This window comes from Melanotaenia boesemani, chromosome 1, assembly GCF_017639745.1.
Source record: "Melanotaenia boesemani isolate fMelBoe1 chromosome 1, fMelBoe1.pri, whole genome shotgun sequence".
In the NCBI taxonomy this organism is placed as follows: Eukaryota; Metazoa; Chordata; class Actinopteri; order Atheriniformes; family Melanotaeniidae; genus Melanotaenia; species Melanotaenia boesemani.
The window spans coordinates 27,942,155-27,960,675 of record NC_055682.1 but is presented as its reverse complement, the minus strand read 5'-3'; the positions used below and the strand labels follow the sequence as shown (position 1 = coordinate 27,960,675).

The 18,521-nt window shown below is 40.1% G+C and overlaps 1 protein-coding gene across 4 annotated transcripts in view; it reads right to left on the bottom strand.

Moving 5' to 3' along the window:
* Positions 1 to 18,521, bottom strand: part of tln2a (talin 2a) — an 89,347-nt gene that overhangs the window by 15,779 nt on the left and 55,047 nt on the right. For all 4 annotated transcript variants that reach the window (XM_041979793.1, XM_041979782.1, XM_041979811.1 and 1 more), the window contains 30 exons: positions 17,655 to 17,756; positions 17,177 to 17,253; positions 16,155 to 16,335; positions 15,897 to 16,010; positions 15,650 to 15,758; positions 14,856 to 15,064; positions 14,000 to 14,098; positions 13,212 to 13,379; positions 12,326 to 12,460; positions 11,890 to 12,049; positions 10,295 to 10,461; positions 8,420 to 8,548; positions 7,571 to 7,684; positions 7,248 to 7,361; positions 6,708 to 6,842; positions 6,355 to 6,483; positions 6,057 to 6,159; positions 5,732 to 5,940; positions 5,349 to 5,468; positions 4,940 to 5,137; positions 4,705 to 4,844; positions 4,306 to 4,399; positions 4,047 to 4,136; positions 3,812 to 3,934; positions 3,550 to 3,693; positions 2,595 to 2,756; positions 2,234 to 2,374; positions 1,911 to 2,092; positions 622 to 754; positions 134 to 235 (listed from right to left, as the gene is read on the bottom strand). In XM_041979793.1, coding sequence (XP_041835727.1) covers positions 134 to 235; positions 622 to 754; positions 1,911 to 2,092; positions 2,234 to 2,374; positions 2,595 to 2,756; positions 3,550 to 3,693; positions 3,812 to 3,934; positions 4,047 to 4,136; positions 4,306 to 4,399; positions 4,705 to 4,844; positions 4,940 to 5,137; positions 5,349 to 5,468; positions 5,732 to 5,940; positions 6,057 to 6,159; positions 6,355 to 6,483; positions 6,708 to 6,842; positions 7,248 to 7,361; positions 7,571 to 7,684; positions 8,420 to 8,548; positions 10,295 to 10,461; positions 11,890 to 12,049; positions 12,326 to 12,460; positions 13,212 to 13,379; positions 14,000 to 14,098; positions 14,856 to 15,064; positions 15,650 to 15,758; positions 15,897 to 16,010; positions 16,155 to 16,335; positions 17,177 to 17,253; positions 17,655 to 17,756 — 4,083 coding nt within the window. The remainder of the gene's footprint in view (positions 1 to 133; positions 236 to 621; positions 755 to 1,910; positions 2,093 to 2,233; positions 2,375 to 2,594; positions 2,757 to 3,549; positions 3,694 to 3,811; positions 3,935 to 4,046; positions 4,137 to 4,305; positions 4,400 to 4,704; positions 4,845 to 4,939; positions 5,138 to 5,348; positions 5,469 to 5,731; positions 5,941 to 6,056; positions 6,160 to 6,354; positions 6,484 to 6,707; positions 6,843 to 7,247; positions 7,362 to 7,570; positions 7,685 to 8,419; positions 8,549 to 10,294; positions 10,462 to 11,889; positions 12,050 to 12,325; positions 12,461 to 13,211; positions 13,380 to 13,999; positions 14,099 to 14,855; positions 15,065 to 15,649; positions 15,759 to 15,896; positions 16,011 to 16,154; positions 16,336 to 17,176; positions 17,254 to 17,654; positions 17,757 to 18,521) is intronic.

The following is an 18,521-nucleotide window of genomic DNA, read 5'->3' as shown; positions in this document are numbered from 1 at the left end:
AATTTGCATATATTGCTCACTTGAATCACAAGTATTGCTCAATGCTCATATTGCTCAATGAATACCTTTTAAGAAAAAAGCATAAATTTCTTGGTCCACAGTGCACTAGTAATTAACTTCCTGCCCCACATACCTTGTGTCCTAATTGGGAAGCTTCGCCCCTGGCAGCAGTGGAAACAGGGTCGATTAAGTGGCCAATTTCTTGCACGGTGGAGGTCAGCTGCTCTTGTAGAGCCTAAAGAGTGGAAATAAAAGAGAATTAAGTTTTTTTATTGTATTTTTTAAAAGGCAGTGGTGTTGTATTGAAATAAGTCAGTTGGGAACTGTACAAAAAGCATGACATGAATAAAATTAAACCTGCTTTATGCTACTCCAGCTTCTGATAAGTTCTATGTTAAAATAAGCTCAGGAAGCACAGCAGAAGGATTCAGTGTGGTAAAAATACTAGTTTAAACTATAGTTTACTTTTAAAAGGTGCTAAAATCCCTGGTTTCTATAGAAAGAGACATTTGTCACCAAGCAAAGATAAAAGCCCACAAAATGCAACACAAATACACAAAACAAATACACACAGCTAATAATAAAAAGATACCACAAAGATGACTAGGGATCTTGACTTACCTCCAGTGAAATTTCGTCTCTGCTGGGTAAGTTCTGGCTGACGGCTGCCAGAGAGGCCTGCTCAATGTCCCGGATACATTTGTTAATTTTATCGATTGACGAGTCGCACTCCCGTTGGCCAGGAGCCTTGTCCCTGAGAAGAAAACGAGGGCAGGAGAAGACGAAAAACAGAAAGCAATAAAATAGATGGAGACAAAAATGAGCGACGAAAAAAGGAAAAGGTACACACAGGAGGAAAGAGATCTGTTATTACAAAAAAAAGTTATGCAATACTTTTTTAAACGCCTTATTTGGGATTTCTCTCCTACTTTCTGCAATAAAGGGTCTTGTTACAGCACAGTACGATCAAGCTAGGCAGTCAAATTAGCTGCGAAGCCTCAGAGACCTCTGGATCTCCAGCCTCGTGGGCAGAATTGGTTTGTTAAACATCAATTTCCATGCGTGGCAGCACACTGAGAGAAAAACTAAAGGCTGACCTCATCTTCCTAATGAGACCAATAAAGTTATGAGGTCAGCTTTTGCAGAATGAAGCCTGTTGCTATTTGTATTCTTTAGTTTTGTGAAGTCCCAGTACTAAATTTGCAGTCCACGAGGAAGACTGTGATAAGGGCATCAGAACTGAATGAGATACTAAGCTGGCTGTGCGTGAATGCTAATGTGCAGATGTTCTGAGGCGAGCAGGAATCTTAACATTCAGTGCATTTGGTGCTGAGGATCAACTCCCTAGAGGCTATAAGTTTTGTTCCGATCAAGGTCAGGTGTAAAAAGGTGTGAATGAGGAGATTAAAGATAGAGCAGGGGTGCCTATTAGGTTTTGCACAATGACTCATCAATTTGAGTCAGGTAGTTTTGGAGCAGGAACACGTCGAAAACCTGCAGGATTGTGGCCCTTGAGGACCGGAGCTGGGCACCCCTGATTTAGAAGTATAAAAACAACAAAACATTCTCTTTTAGGTACAGCTCTTAGGTATGCATTAACATGGTGTTATGAACAGCTATGTGCATACAGACAGAGGGGACTAAAAGCTGCATAACAGGCAAAATTAATTCCTAACTTCACAACCCAGGACTGTACATTTTCACCTTCTCTAATCCCCCAAAAACTGTTAACTCCCTAAAGTTTCTTCGAGTTGCATTGCTGCTTCAGAGAGAGATTACAGAGAGAAATAGCGAACAGCTCGACAAGATGCTGTTTCTGTTAAACTAATTTCATATCAGAACCAAGTTAGGCTTCAAACAAGTTTAGTTGATAAACTCTGTGATATCTGAATCATGTTTTTCTCACTAACCGTATGGCTGTGATGAGACTCTTGATGGAGTCGGAGACGGTACGAGAGTGACCAGCCAGAACAGACCATGTGGGCGGGTCTTTTGGGTTGATAACCAATGAGCGTGCAGTCTTGAGCAGGTGGGTTGAGCTGTCCAGCATGGAACGTGCTGACTGGAGGATGGGCTCCTGTGCTACAGAGCCCTTTAGAGAAATAAATTCAACATTAAGCAGATTGAAAACACAATTTACCATATTTCTTATGCTGCTGATGTCACAATCCTCCAAAGACTAAAGTAGAGTAATAATAAACACAAAGATACAATTATGTTTACACAGATATACCTCATTGCTGATTTGAGCTGGGACACTGGCGAACTCCGGGTTGGAAGCAAATGTTGTCAGGTTTTCCACAGCTTCAATGAGAGGAGTTGTGGCAATTCGACACTTGTTCCTGTTCTCCTCTGAAAAATCACCATCCAAAGCCTGAAAAGCAAGAGAAATGGAATATCAACATGATTAAACTCAAATCTCTACCAAAAAACCAAAAGTCAAGAAGAAAACAAAACATAATGTTAATAATTACTGAATGATTTGTTTTTAGGGCACTGATGTGAGTTAAATGTTTCATAACGCACTCAGAAGATTGCTCAAAAAACGATTTCAAGCTGATCAAAACTAAACTAGTTAGGGTGGTAAAACCTACCTTAATGGTTTTGACCAAGTTGGCAGTGCTGTTAGCCACTTCCTTAGCAGACTGAACAAAGTGCCTCTTAGCAACTGGGTTAGTTGTCTTGGAGGAAGCCAGACGACAGGCGTTGCACAATGCCGAGGTGTGCTTAGCAACGATGGTGGCTGCTGAGAGCACCTGTCCCATTATACAACAAAAAAATGACGAATTACCAACAGAGGTTTGAAAATGTACATTTGATTGTCAGTTACACAGCAGGTATTAATTGGTCACTCACTTTATGTAAAATATGGTACTGGGGGTCATTTAAAAACACAAATGATTAATAAAATTTGGAATTTTTGTCTTTACACAGCAGAGTTAAACATGAGGTATGAGGAAAGAGAGCAGATGAGGGACAGTGCACTCAAAGTCTAACCATCTGGCAATCAAAGCAGAGACTCCCTGCCAACAGCTTTTTCAGCTATGGCATTTTTTTTCTCAAACATATTTAGTATTAAAATAAGAAACATTTTTTCTAAGCTTCTGTTGATACACAGGTGATAGTGATGTAATTACTATTCATTTTAAGGTTTAAAAAAGGCATCTGCTTACAAAACAACTGAATGTTGGTAACTTTGTCCACTAAAATAATCTATTATAGAGCCAGAGTTCTACAATAACAAATTGTAATGATTTTATACTGTGGCTGTGTGCAGATATTGAATGAATTTTCCTCATGAACCATTTTTGTTCAACACAAAAGAAGCAGTTGTCATTTCAACAGAAAATGTTAATAAATGTGTCAAGACAACATGAGAGGACAAGAATATCTTTACAAAGGAAACTTGAAGCTGAAAGCCTCAAATGCAGCAAATAATAAAATAGCAACAATCTAAAGCAGTTTAAAGTATTTCTACAAGAAACACAATGCCATGATAATATGATGTAATAATGCTGTGTGTACAGGGAATGTGTTGTGTGAACGTACCTGGGAGGGGCTGCTTTCTGGGTCGACCAGATTTTGACAGGCCATCTGGATTGCCTGGTTGGCTTTGGCAAATTGGATGGGATCCACCAACCCCTGATGTCCTGCCTGACTGTTGGGGTCAGACACACCCACCAGGTAGGAGGCCTGATGAAAAATTACACTTGTTAACGGCATTAATCACAATCATATCGGAGCATTAAAAAAGACTATCACCCATTTAGCAGCTCCTGTACTGTGAGAGCAGGCTCTCATCATGCTGTACCTGTCCTGCAGCTTCAGTAAGGCCACACAGGGCTCTGGAGGCTGAACCCACACAGTTTCCAAAAGCAGGCACATCTCCAGTCTTGCAGTTCTGAGAAATACCAGCCATGGACTCTCCCAGGACCTGGACAGAGCAAACAAAGGAAAGGAAGAATTAGGATGCTAAGAAGTGAGTGAGTGTGTGTGTGCAGCATGCATGGTGTTCTGATGGACAAGTTGTTTTAATTAATGCCTACCTTTGAGTTCTCCATCACACTCTCAATACAGTCAAAGTAAGAGAGGTCACTGACTGGCTCACTTGGGTTATCTAGCATTCCTCTTACAGCCTGAAATATAAATCATGAATATGAGTTTTGTAAGTTAATTTATTTTGACTAAGTTCTCACTGTTTTCTAATAATTTGCATGTCTTTGTCTACTACTGAGAAAACCCTGGTATAAAAGCATTTGTTGATACTGTTGGTGGTTGATCACAAGGTTATAAGGTTTTGTTAACCTCTAATTCCCTCAGAGCATTGTCACACTCCTTCTGACCGGGTGCCTGCTGCGTACACAACGTGATCAGCTGGTTGATGCTGTCAGTTACAGCTCTGAAACACACACAAAAAAACAAGAAATAAATCTTCGAATGTGTAGGGTAATAAGTACTCAGCATGCTGGGTTTACAAAAGCAACACAGTTTTGCTGCTGTTATTTAATGAAACTTATTTGCTTCTAGCCATATTGATAAAGCTGCTCTGTGCAGTCCATGTTGTGTGATCCCTTAGAGATAGCTGAACCTCACATGAGCTGTTGTCTCTGAGATGACCACATGAGATTTCTATATGACTCCAGTCAAATGGATAAAAAAAAAATAAAGAAAAAAACTGTAACTGTATGTGGCTGGTTCTGGTACCTCGCAGCAGCAGCTAGCAGGTTCTTGGCGTTCGCTGCTGCTGGGTCCACAGACAGACTTTTAGCAGCCAGCAGCAGTTTGCTGGAAGCCATGGAGATGTTCTTCAGGTTACCAATCACCTGCACCTGGTCATCCTTTTTCTGAAAGGACCAACACAATTAATCAATGTGTAAAATAACATGATTAAACATTTTTACTATGTTAACTTTGTAGTTATATATAAAATGAGACGGACCTGCGTGTGCCCAGCCATCTCTATGCCAGCATCCAGGAACTCATCAAAGTCTTGGCTGAACTTTCCAGAGGCCACAGCCAGCTGGCTGCTGGAGCCTCTTGAGGCATGCACCACCTCACCTGCGGACTGGTTCAGATCTGCTGCAGTTTGGTTCAGCTCATTCTGGGCTTCCTGAAAGGACTTTGAGGTTGGAGGGACCTGAATCGAGCACAAATGAAAGATAAGGATTTATCTTTAGCTTAAGAGTGATTGCATCTCATTTCTTAGATGTAACAGCAATGAGACTGCCTGTTTTGTGCAAACATTGCTCAGGCAGAAGCAAAGATAAAACATCTGTATTCTACTGCTGTTGAACCCGTGATGTTATTGAAACGGGTAAAGAAAAAGAGAGAGAGGTCTGGTAGCTCACAGTTTCAATCAGCAGCTTCTTGCTGGCTTCACCAATGCTTTTCAGTGCCATATCCACATCCTTCTGGCCAGGCAGACAGTTGACACAGTTATTCAGGGAATGAGAGACTGCTTTGGCCACCTGGAACACACAGGAGGTTACAACAGTCAGGGTTTATATGGGTGGGTAGAGGCAAGCAAATTGAGCTAAAGTAAAAACCTGAACTTAAAATGTTGATTAGAGAGGCTGTTTAACAGACTGCACAGGAGAAAAGTGTATCTCACAAACACAGTAACCACAGCTTCTTTTACGGCCTCCGAGTCTTCCATGAGTCAACATTATATTAAAAAGAGTTCATAAGCAGAAGACCCAACCCTCCCCTGAGATAACCTGAATTATCTCACTTGTGCAAGCCTCTGCTGGCTCTCAGCATCTCCAGGGGAAACCAGTGCCTGCTTGGCCTCATGAATTAGAAGTGCTGACCCCTCCATGACATCACGAGCAGAGTCCAGCATGGCTGCAGCAGCCTTGGGGTCTGTGGTGGAAGCAGCGACACCACGAGCTGCCTGGGCGAGTGTTTTCAGGGCCTGCGCTGTCTCTCTGGCTGCTATTCCTACAAATATCACACAGAAATGGCTATACACACACAACATCAGGTATTTGGATTGTTTTAGTCATATATCTAATGTTTTTAAGTTTTACAAAAGTCAGCATATTTGCAAAACCAACCAGTATAATGTTCATTTCCTTGAGCAGCACAGGTGAGCAGCTGAGCCATGGAGGATCCCACAGATTTTGAGGTGCTGCCCAGATCCTGAGCACATTTCTCCAACTAAAGTGGAGAGACAAGCAAAACACAAATCAGAAGCTGCTGCTTTATATCAAAGTGTCTTAAGCAAAATTTTTGGCTGAAATGCCTTTCTGCTGGTAGAAAGTTTATCTTGTACCACTTCCTTGAACTTAGAGCAAAACATTTTTTGTTTCACATTCGGAGGAATGCAAATCTTCTGAGGCTGCACTCTCTTACCGATTCTCCAGGTAGAGGCTTGAGTTGGGTATTTGAAGCAGCCAGCTTGGCATCTTGCAGTTCGCTTCTCAGGGTCTGGATGGCAGTTAGTGCAGAGTCGATCTCCATGGGGCCACAAGCTTCATGAGCCTGGAGAAGCAGAGTCCATCAATCATATCTCATTCTTCCAACACTTACGTGTTGTCACTGGACAAAGTGAAACTTTAAGAGAAACGTTTTTTTAAAGCCTGTTTAAGCAAGCTGCGATCATATTTATGATATTTTTTTTTGCATGAAACTTGGATGTAAAAGATGCAGTGATTATCTGAATACACTGACACAGACATGGACTCCTCTGTGTATCTGTGCTCTACCTTCTGTGCAGATGTCCTCAGCTCAGCCAGGCAGGTGGCCAGGTTTTTGGCACACTGACCCAGTTGCATGGCTGCAGGCTGATCTGTCACCGTGGGAACAGATGACTTGGCCGAGGTCACCATCTTACTACCAGGCTACAGAGTAAAAAGGAAATGCATTCATTATGCAAACACTACATGCACACATTTTCTGTAAAAATGTAAACAAATGATATGAATGAAAATAATTTTCATAAAAATGTCATGCTGGGTGCATCAATCATTTTCATTTGGTGTTATTTTACCAGAAAAACATTTTGGAGCTTCAATAGTACCATCTAAGCATTAAAAGAATAACACCACCATGTGTCTTTAAATTCCTGCTTACACCAAAAAGAGGTTGCAGGTCTATTTTAATGGGTCCCACACGACAATTACTATTTATACCTTCAGCCTGGTTCTCTATGTAGGGCTAAAGTTACTCAGTGAGAATGTGGGAGCATGAAATTTTAACAAGCCCTTGTCCAATTAACTAAGAAATGCTGAAGCTATAACATGTACCTGTAGAAAGTTCTGGCTGGCAATGATGAGGGCTAGTTGTGCACTGAGGTCCTCTGGTTTGGCCTGACTGCCTCGTACGCCCTGGACGAGCTGTGGGATGTGGTCTGCCACTGCCTGTACATGCGCACACAAGCCAAGCAGACAAGCTTAAATACATTCAAAATGGAGATCGTACAGATAAACTAACTGCTCCAGTCTAAAATCCTGTCACACAACGCTAATTGATATGACAGAACAGTGTAAAGTGTGCTGCATTTAACTGAGAAATAAAACCAAAAACATCATAAAGTGAAAGGAACTCTATCGTCAGCTTTGATCCTCACCTTACAGCTCTGCACCAGCTGCTGGTGAGCAGCTGTGTTCTTGTTGGAGGCGGCCGCGTTCTGGGCAGCGGCGATGGTCTGCGTGGCAGCAGCCGCAGCTTGCTTGGCAGCATTCTGAGGATTAAAACCCATGCAAGCATCCACATTTTAAACAGGATTAAACAGCAGATGTTTATCTTTACCTATAACTCACTCTCCTGACGAGGCTATTCATGAGAATAATAAGAATGTACTATTAAATATGCAATTTCTAAGGAGTTATTATACTTTTTTATATATTACATTAACCTGCATGGGTTTGTGTCTCCTTTGATTCAAGAAAAATGTTTCCTCCCATAAAAAATGCAGCAGGAATAAATAAAATGGTGAATTTCTTCTATTTCTTTTGACTGTAAAAAAAAAAAAAAAAAAAAAAGTTTGTTCCCTAAAATGAAAAACAGAAAATACTCTTACAAACTAAGAGGCATAAAGAAATTCATCAAACCTGTGAAAAGGTGGATATTTTTTATCTGAATTGTTATCAATGTAAAAATCCAGTACAAAGTATATGATACTTTTAACTTGATGTTTTATTTTCAGGGAACAAAATAACACAAAATCTATATGTGCCTAAAAACTTCTACATAAACTGTAATGGTGTAAAATATGCTTTGATGCCAACTGATGTCTTCAGTTGTACTAAGTACTCTGGTGTCATTCAGGATTGGAGATGCTGGGGATAAAGTCATGTTTTATTTCAATGTATTTATTCATCACCAGTCTGGCTAAATTCTAACGAGACAACATCCTCCTGCTGCAACTGTTTTTTTAATTGGGTTAAAAAGCAACGGCTAATAGGTTGTTGCTGACCTCTAGTCTGTTGATTAATTTCTTCTTGATGGCGTTTTGAGCAGCAGCATTAGTGGCCACACGCAGCCCCTCTGCAGCCTCCCTCAGTCTCTGCTGCTGGTCCTCATTTTCTGGGTATGCTGCTGCACCCTAAAACAACACACATAGCACACACAGATTTCCATCAGTTGGTGAAAGAGAGGAGAAAAAAAAAACAATCACTATAAAATCAGTGTACAAAACTCTTTGAAAATGACATAAGCTTCACCACAATCAGACTCAGCTGCAGTTTTTAACCCAATCACATATCTTTTGATGTCTAAAAGTCAAGAGATTTTGTTTGTTCATATCAGCAAGCAGCTCCTTTTCTCATCCACTTGTCTTGTTTATGCATTCAGTAGGAACATTAGCAAGAAGAGGGTTTGTGGAGAATGATACTGAGAACGTTCCAGTCTCCTGCTGAGGGAGAGAAAGCCAAGCCTGCAGCTATTAGGTTAATTAAGTGCGAGTGTCACCCACAGTGAAACAGAAAAAAGGGTGTGCATGACACCACATATCACTGAGACAAAATTCAACCTCTCTGTGGAAAGGTATGGTTTCATTCATGACTTCACATATTTGACAAACTGGAACAATATGTTTTCAGCATGATGTTGACTGCACACACCTTTTACATAAAATACTTAATTTGCACCATCGTTAAGCAGTGGTGTTTTCTGTCAGTGTGTGTGAATCAGTGACAGTATATCTATGTCATGTGTTTCACTAAAGCAAATAGAACCGGATACAAGATTTGGTGCATACAGATTAGGAGCAGTAAAAAAAAAAAAAAAAAAAGAATTAATGGAAGAAAAAAAAACCACACTAAATTAATTAATCAGTTGCCAGGGCAACGGCTGACTAAGGTCTCGGCCCCCATTAACACAGATAAATATACAGCTGTGATAGTGATAAGTCTGGCATCAAATTCGACTAACCAGCTGGAGGGCATCATTTAATTTTCATGGTGGAAGAAGAGAGTTATTAATATCAGTGTGCGATTCATCTGACAGATAATGGGACTGATGTGGAGAGATACCAGATGGATAGTTTGGATAGAGGAAGATAAGATGAGTGGTGAAGCTAAGTCTGCCCTCAGCAGTGTGTGCATGTTTTTGGTGGTGGTTTCTCGCTCTCACTCGTTCACACCAACATACATGGCTGCTTTTGCAGGATCTTTGCTTTTATGTGAAAGGTATCAAAGACCATCAGCACACCGGCTACTTTTAGAAAAAGTATGTAAAGTAAAAGCAAACAAGATGTTTCAACACAACTGGAGAGTTGAGAGCAGTAGAATAAAGATCTGTTAACGCACTAGGTTTTAGTAAGAAATGTTTTAAAGGTAATCTTTTATTGAGGAATTAAAACTGGTCCAACAAGAGTGAGCACAGTCAGCCTATTTTTGTTCTTGTCCCTATTTTTTAACACACAAATCGTTCCTGAGGTGCCTTGCTCAGAGCCTCTCCTCTGTGCGGTCATCTAAAAGGTTACTTTAAACGAGGCAGAAGCAGAGCTCAGCTCTCTGAGTTGTTCATTGTTCTGAACAATAAAAAAAAAATGAAAATAAGAATGCCCCCACTGTCTTTTATCTGTTAAAACCACAGATGCCCTTCTGGTAAAACATCCTTTAAAGTTAAGCACCAGAAGCCAGCTAAACCATCCTAGAAATATTATTTTTAGAAACAAAAAAACAACAATAAAAAGCAAGCAAAGATGATAGATAAAGTTATGTAGTCTTGGGTCTTAATAGTTTAACACAAAAAGTTTGCTTGAAATCAGAGTTTTATTTGCCTTAAAAAAAAAAAAATAATTTAAATGACAAATAATCACATGCTTCAAGTCTCACATGGACCTCACCTTTGCTGCCTCCACCATCCTTGCAGTGGCGTCTGCAAGCAATTTAGCTGCTGCCAGCAACTTCTTTGAATTGTCCACGTCCACTTCGGCTTCAGCATCAGATCGCATGGCGTTCACCAGGTCTGACGTAGCCTGAGCCAAAACCCGAGCCTGGCGAACCATCTCTCCTGGAGGGTGCCATGGTGGGCAGGGGAGAGGAAGGAGAAAGAGAGGAGAAGAAGGAATTTGAGAAAAGAGGATTGGTGGATAAGTGTAACAATAACTGACGGGATGCTGATGAAAATAAAAAAAAAAGAATTTTTATTTTGATTCAGTTAATGCTCAATCAGTAAAAAGGAAACACACAGAAAGACATTGATGAAGTTATATGAAAATACTTTCTTTGAACATTTCTCATCAGATCAGTTCTGGATGACTCATAGATAAATAACCAAATGCAGTAACTCCACTAGTGTCTGCATTTCAAACTCTCTTTAATAATACTTTCCAGTTTATACTAATGAGTTTAAACTAAAATAATGACACAGAAATTTGTGTTTATATTTTCATCAAAGCCCACTTTAAACACAATCCAGCAAGGGTTTTAATGCTTATCTGAGCCAACTGACTGATCTGCCAACAGTCCACCACTGAAGGATTTACTCATTTTATTCTCTCTACTTTTTTTTTTTGTACCAGCTGTGACATAACCTGACATATCCAATATTTAGTTCAAAGACAGTATTTCTTTCACAGATCACATTTATTTAGACCTCAGCAGAGCAAACAGTCAGTCCACTCGTCTATCAGGCCAGAGCTGACCTTCAGGCCCTGACATTATCTTTTTTTCCACTGGTCTTTCTCTACTGTCAGACTTGTTAACATCACTGACAGCTTTCCTCTGTGGCTTCCCTGCGGCTGACAGCAGTCCCTTCAAACCCACCATCATGTCAGTCTCTCTGAGGAGAAGATGGGATGAGATGGACATACACCCACAAGAAGGTGTCAACTCAGAAACTCACAGTTCACTGTCTAAATATAAGCCAAAAAATCAAAAGTACACTAAGTAATTAATTAATCAATGAAGGAAAATGATCCAATATCACACACGTGTGAGTGGCAAACTTTAATCTTACAGCTGAGGCTGAGAATATCCGTTTTTATACATTCAGGCATAAAACAGAAAAACAGACGTTTGCTGGTAAAGGTATTGAAAGAAAACTGTGTGCCTTAAAAAGAAGAACGGCATGACAACCCAACAAACAGCTGCTGAGATCTGTTAGTAACCCAAATGTTTCAACCTGACTCGGGATGTTTATAGTGAATCTTGCAGAAATACATTCAATAGTTTTTTTAATAATTCAGCTGACCAGTGATGCCATTCATACCAGCATGAATATGAAGTAAACCCTCACTGAAATTAGCTGGCTTTGGGTTGTGCTCAGAAGCTAATTATTGCATCAACCATAAATTTGACCTCTCATCAAAAGAAATAGATTAATTTATATTTAAAGATTGTGTACTCATAAACACGTTAATCAAATTCAAAGTATTAAAGCACTGATTACTTTACCATATAGCATTTATTGCACTGGGAAATTCTCTTTCAGATTCACCTGCATCTCCCATTGAGCTAAAGATGCTCTCAGTGACTGTCATGATGGTGTCGGTGGCCTGGTCGTAGCGTCCGATTGGCTCTCCTCTTGAGGTGTACTGACGAACATGTTGCAGGAGATCACCCAGAGCCTGACTCACCACACTGGCTGCTGTGCTCACCTTCAATAAATGAGATCCACATCATCAATAAACATCTTACACTAGTTATCTCTTAATGTTCCATCAGGCTAGAATGGGGCACACAGTCTTCAGGATTTTCATTAATCTGGATGTTAACTCAGTCTGTATGGCAAAAGAATAAACGAAACTGCTGCCATTTTGTATTCTGTATATTTTATGTAGGTAACTAACATTGTTCAGGTTTCAGGACAAATACAAGTGAGAAGGAGTAGTAGAGCTCAGTGTGATGTAGATCTGCATATGAACCAAGCTGACCTGTTTGAGGAGCTCGCCATCTTCTGTTGCAGAGAGGCAGGCCTGGACGCAGCTCTCCACTGAGCGGTCCACCAGTTTTCCTGCTTCAATTAACTGTTCCTGGCAAACCGGGGAGCTTATAGTAGGACTCACCACCTACAACAAGAGCAAGGTAAAAAGTACAATTCAGCAAGAAAAAACATACAGGAGGGGGAAAAAGAAATTCCAACCGTATGTGTATGATGTGACTTATACATTTAATTAATTTTACACTGGAATTAAAACATTGATGTAAATTTCTTTATCAACTAATTACAATTCAGATGTATCAGATAAACTAAAAAATTAAAAGAGGAGGAGAACAAGATTTGCTTGGCAATAAGCAGGTGGTTTTCATCACACTGCAAAGGAGAGATGAGGATCTGGTTAGTAAATGCAACGATTCAGCCTGGGTGCCAAGAGGCCATTTTAGCTAATTAGAGGCATGTGGGTTGTACAGTTAGGGAATAACTAAATGATGAGGGCTCAGGGTATTTGATAGTGTACTGGTGCATCTTTACACATTCACTCTAAATATGCATTCATCTGCTCCAGGTAACTTGCAGGTTGTTTTAATACCATTAAAAGGCTAATATTTTCTTAAAATCCACTCATGGCCATTCATAACTGGTTAATACAGCAAAGTATTACCATGCAATATTGTCCAAGACGATAACCTTATCACACTTTAATTGCAACATTCAAATCCAAAGCATAAAAAAAAAATCAATATTTATCCAGTAATGTGCATTTAAATACTGACCTGTGGGACACTTTGTATAATGAGTCACATTTCCTTGTTAATGGGTAACAGAATTTCTGAGTTTATTGATATAATGTCAGTGCTATATAAAACATTTTCTCCTACCTTTGCACATGCCACAAGCTGAGAGGTGGACAGGGCGCACTGTGTGGCAGCTGCAATGACCCGGTTCTGTAGGACCGTGTCCTCTGCAACTTGGGCTACGTTCTTGGCTTTCAGCACTAACATGGCTGCTGCGTTGGCCACTGCTTTGGCCAGATTCATCAGGACATCCTACAGCAGCAGGACATAAAAACATTATTATGTACCTGCACTCATAATTTTCACCATGCTGTAATTAAAAGACGTTGAAGAATAACTGTAGCACTCAAATAGTGCAGAAAAAGTTATATTATTTAGTACAGATAATGCCTGTAGCTGTGTGTACGTGCAACAAACAAGAAAAGATCCACAAACATTTCACAGAGAGAGGACAATTTAGTGTAATCCCACTTAGTTTTTTTTTCTTTTTTTTTTTATTACAGGAACAGAAGTGCTGTTTAACTGTGTGACACTAACAAAGACTTAACTTCATAAATCTAATCAAAGCTGCTGTGCCAACAGTCTAATCTAATTACAAACAACACATTTAGCCACTGCACATCTGCTCAACTCATAATGAAAGAATTGCTTTAAATCACTAAAACACTCTCCAGTGTGGAGGGCATAGCAGGGCAGGCAGGGAGAAAGTCTAATCTGAGCGATGTTACTAAATACAATGGAAAAGGCTTCAATTTAAACACAAATAATTCAAATATGAAAATATTTCCATAAAAGCATCTTGGTTATAACGTGTGACACCAAGTGTTTCCTAAATGCAGTATTAATAATTAATGGAGAGGCTGAGGTGTTACCTGGAACCTCTCGTCTGTCTCATTTTCTCCAATCTGGCGCAGGAGGTCTCCACTGGCCTGACCGATGCTGCCTGCTGCTGTCAGCACAGTTTGTCTAGGCTGCAGAAGCACAAACACAGAGAAAACAATCAGGATCTGACGCTGCATTTAAGCACCAAGCTCTGAAATGCAGATGACAGATTTCAAGTCAAGTGTGGTTACAGGACATCCTCTTCTGAATGATTCACATAAAAAAAAAAACAACATGCCCTTAACGGGCCATGGTGACAGCATCCATGCTGGCGACATTTGCACATGGGAGATTGCTCTATAAGCAGCTTTGCTGCCTTTAAGAGAGCAGAAGTTTGCCAGCGAGCTTGGAGACTTGGATCTTTATTCAGTTCATCCAGGACAATTCAGTTAGCTGTGAAGGAGTATGTTAATGTAATTAGGCTATGTTTAGGACAAGGACAGACAAGTTGGATTATTAAGAGAACAAAACTTGTCTCAGGATATTTCTGCTCTGTGACATATTTACTTAAGATTGGACGTTTGACCTAAAATTTTAAATGGCAAAAGTTTGCTTGTTACTTGCATTTTAAACATTCTCGTTTTCACTTTTCTTTTTTCATTTTCAGATTTTCCTCTTTAGAATTTCCCCCACCCACCTATCCCACAAACCTTTATGAGCAACATTGAATTCCTTCGTCTCTTGTACATGACATGTTGCAACTTTAATTGCACTGCAGAATTTTAGCATGGCAGCTAAAAGTCACATTTCGCAGGTATTTAAATTTTCATTGTAGCAGATACAACGTTAAGTGCAAAAAAAACAGGCACAGAGTTGAATCTGATTCAGAGAGATGGATCCGCTCACCTCTCCAGAAGCTGGCTCCACAGCCTTCAGCAGGTCAGACACAGCTCCTGCAAGTGTCCTGGCAGCCTTCATCAGGTCGTTACCTCCTCCCACATCGTCCTCCATCAGTGCGGCCAACAACTTCACACCCTTTGACATTTCAGTCAGATTGGAGGAGATGGTGGTGATGGCGCAGCCTACGGCTGTGTAATCTGTGTCAGTTGGATCACCTGAGACGAAAAGGGATGAAGGGCCGAGTAAAACAGACCATTAGGTAAATGATAGAGATGTAAGTGATAGAAAGTGACTACAGACCTTAACAAAAAACTCTTAAGATTCATTGACTCATTCAACCAATAGTCCAAAATATTTTAATGTAACTACATAAATATAAAAATCTATTTAAGGAAAGCGGCCGACATTCTCCAAACCACAGCAGGAAAAAAGGCAACTATTAGACTTTATATGGGTTCTACAGTGATGGTAATAAACACCAGGCTAATGGAAAAGTTCTACTTTCATCTTAGGAAGTGACCAAATGATTTTAACTGCAGAATGTGGCAACCCCTAAAATGTACTTGTAAAAATGTGGGCTTACGTTTGTGCACTTTCACTGCCTTAATTAAGGGTTTCTAAAACACGTCAATCAATGCCATCAATGGCCTGCTTGTTCTTGAACTTTGCCCTGGTACAAGATTTGATATCATTTATTTCCTGAAAGTTGCATCATACAGTATCTATGTCCTGTTAGCACACACACTAAGTCATGTCCCTGAGGAGAATGAAGAAGGCTGAGTCATGCCAGAGCCACTGACCAGCAGTGAGGTTCACAACAGAAGCGGTTCCTGCAGTGATGGCGTCCACCTGGGAGTGAATCTCATGTTTTGACTCATCCATCTTGTTCTGGATCCACACCTTGGATGCCTAAAATAGACCACAAATAGTAAATAGCTAAATATCGTGAAGCCATTTTCATTGGATGTCTGCATAAAGTAAAAGTGTTGTTTATAAGATTAGCAGGTGAATATTTGGTTGGTGTAAATGAGGTGCTGTGCGCAGTACCATGTCCTGTCCCAGTGGTGGGAGGTTGTCAACCTCTCCCAGATCTATCTGGGCCTTCTGTACAGCTTGCATACTTGTGTTGATGGTTCCCATCAGAGCCTGCTGAGCTGAACTCTACACACAATGAAAAAATATAAAAAATGAAGCTTGGAGGGTTTTTCTAATTAACAGGCCTCCTCCCTGGAGTGACAGGTATTGTAACAAAAAACAAAACATTTGTATAAGTAGCTTACACATAATTTATCAAACAAACCCTACCAGTGGTGGCATGTGTCCACGGTGCATCTGACCCATTGTGATCTGCTGTTGAGGGGAAGGCATGGTACCCATGCTAAGCGACTCAGTGCCGATGGAGCCGGAGCGAATCACCCCTGGCAGTGCAACAGAGCCGTGCTCCACCCGACCCACTCGGTTAAACTGCTGCTGGAGGATGGTGGACCTAACAGTGATAATCAACATGTCTGAAAAACTCATTTTTTGCATTTTCTGTGAAAAATAAAGCCATAAATTACTTCTAGAAAAAGGAAGTTAACAAGAGAAACAAAGAGAGCTCATTCCTAATGTTTGGCTGAGTGCGAGTAGTGAATGGACAAATTAACCATCAGGCAGTGAGGATTGTCTGCATTTGTGACACTGAACCATAAACACAGAACAAACTGACAAAGAACAAAGGTCTTCCCTCCTCCAGGAGACAAAAGGTTTGTTTTGTTTTGCTGCAGAGAAGGCATTTATGAGATTGACTTGCTTTGCCTTTGTGGTATTAAAGACTTTGCCTTTGGCAAATGAACAGATAAAAAAAGAAAGAAAAAGAAAAATACAATAACAAATGTAAAAAGTTGACAGCAGAAAAGCTACATCAAAGGAGGTTTGGCAGGAAAATGACTGAGAGTCTACCATGAGTAAATGAGGTAAAATACATTCAATCAGGAAATGTTCTGATAGAGACTTTGACTGTCAAAGGGACTGTTTCTGAGGCAGCATCAGGTCCTGAATGATCAATGTGTGCATTGTGACCAGGAGAAGCAGAAGGAAGTAAATAAGGACCTAATCTTTGTTAGAATAACACAAGAAAGCCTTGTATGTTGTTACTATGCATGTTGCTTTTCATACAGAAATGCATAAATACAAAGTCAGGATTAAAAGAGAATTAACAATAATTACTATAAAGAAAATGCAGAATATCATCAATTTTGCAACTCCATCACTTAACAGATTACACCATGCTGCTAACATACCTAAAATATGTATAGCACTTTTGTTAGTTTGGCTCATTTACATACTTTTTTGGTGATACAGATTCTTCGAGCATGGTTGACTCCTCGTCACCTTCTAATCCAAAACGGTCCTTGCTTTGCTTCTGCAGGAGGGAACAACAGGGCAAAGAGACAGAGCAGGAAGCTGATTTCAGACATACAGTAGATTCTGTTTTTCAGGTTCAGGATATACCAAAAGGAGGTCATAAAGGCTGAATGTGGCATTAAATATGTTTTTTTTTATTTCTTTTGTAAAGGTTTGCCTCCAATGTACCCACCATACATTTAAGCATGCAGAAACCTCTTTTTAAGATTAATAGCTCACATTGATGCATGTTACTAATCAAGTCTTCATATCTTAATTATATAAGGGTCAGTTATTCGCTCTGCACAATAAAGCAGATCAGGTCTATTACGCAGCAACAGATCTGAAAACATATAAGCTGCAACAGCATATTTAATCTTTATGATTCATCAGTGACTCTAGAGATATGTCTCATCTTACCTTTTTGAGGATGATGTCGATGTAACCTGCAATGAGCTGAGAGATCTGTTCCCCCTCAGTGGTCTGTACAGAGTAGTAGCTCTCCTGGTACTCCCCAAAGTCCTACACACACACATAGTCCCATCAGAAACATGCATTTTGTGCTATATGGAAGAAGAGTATCCAGTGCAGTGACTGCACTGGATACAGGCTGAGGATTTAGTGTGAGGATTAATGTGAATCCATGGAGACAGCTAGTCTCAGACGAACGCCACACATTGTGTTGGTTGACATCAAGCTGCTGCAGCACGCAGAGAGTCAGATTAACCCCATAGCCATCTTGGGTAGACTTAATACAGGAAACAGAAGTGTTTTCTCTCAGCAAAGCATTGCTACACTTTTCAGTGATAAACATATTCTCAATATATTCTTGATAAAAACTAAAACACTCTGCATTTTGAGAAACAGCACACACAAAATGTTACAACAATTCTTCATACCACCTTTCAAATGATCAACATGTTTTCCAAGGAAAGTTATGCTTGCTTCTACATGTAAACGGGAAATTGATCCCCCCCAAAAAATAAATCAGTGTAATAAAACACAGACTAAACAGAAAGGCACTCTAACAAATTAGCCTCCAGAAAATATGTTGCATTAATTCAACAGTGGCGGATCTTTTGTAAGATTAAGCCCATCTTGTTGCTCGATTCTGGCTGCTGACACAGAGGACAGATATTGACAGAAAACACATTGTTCAATTGCTAAAATGTGCAAGGAAAAGAAAATAGAAGCAGGCTGAGCTCTGCCGTGTCTCTACTGAAGTTTGAGCCCATCATTCTTACTTCGTATTAGGAGCTGGTGTTCAGAATGAAGATAATGAACAAA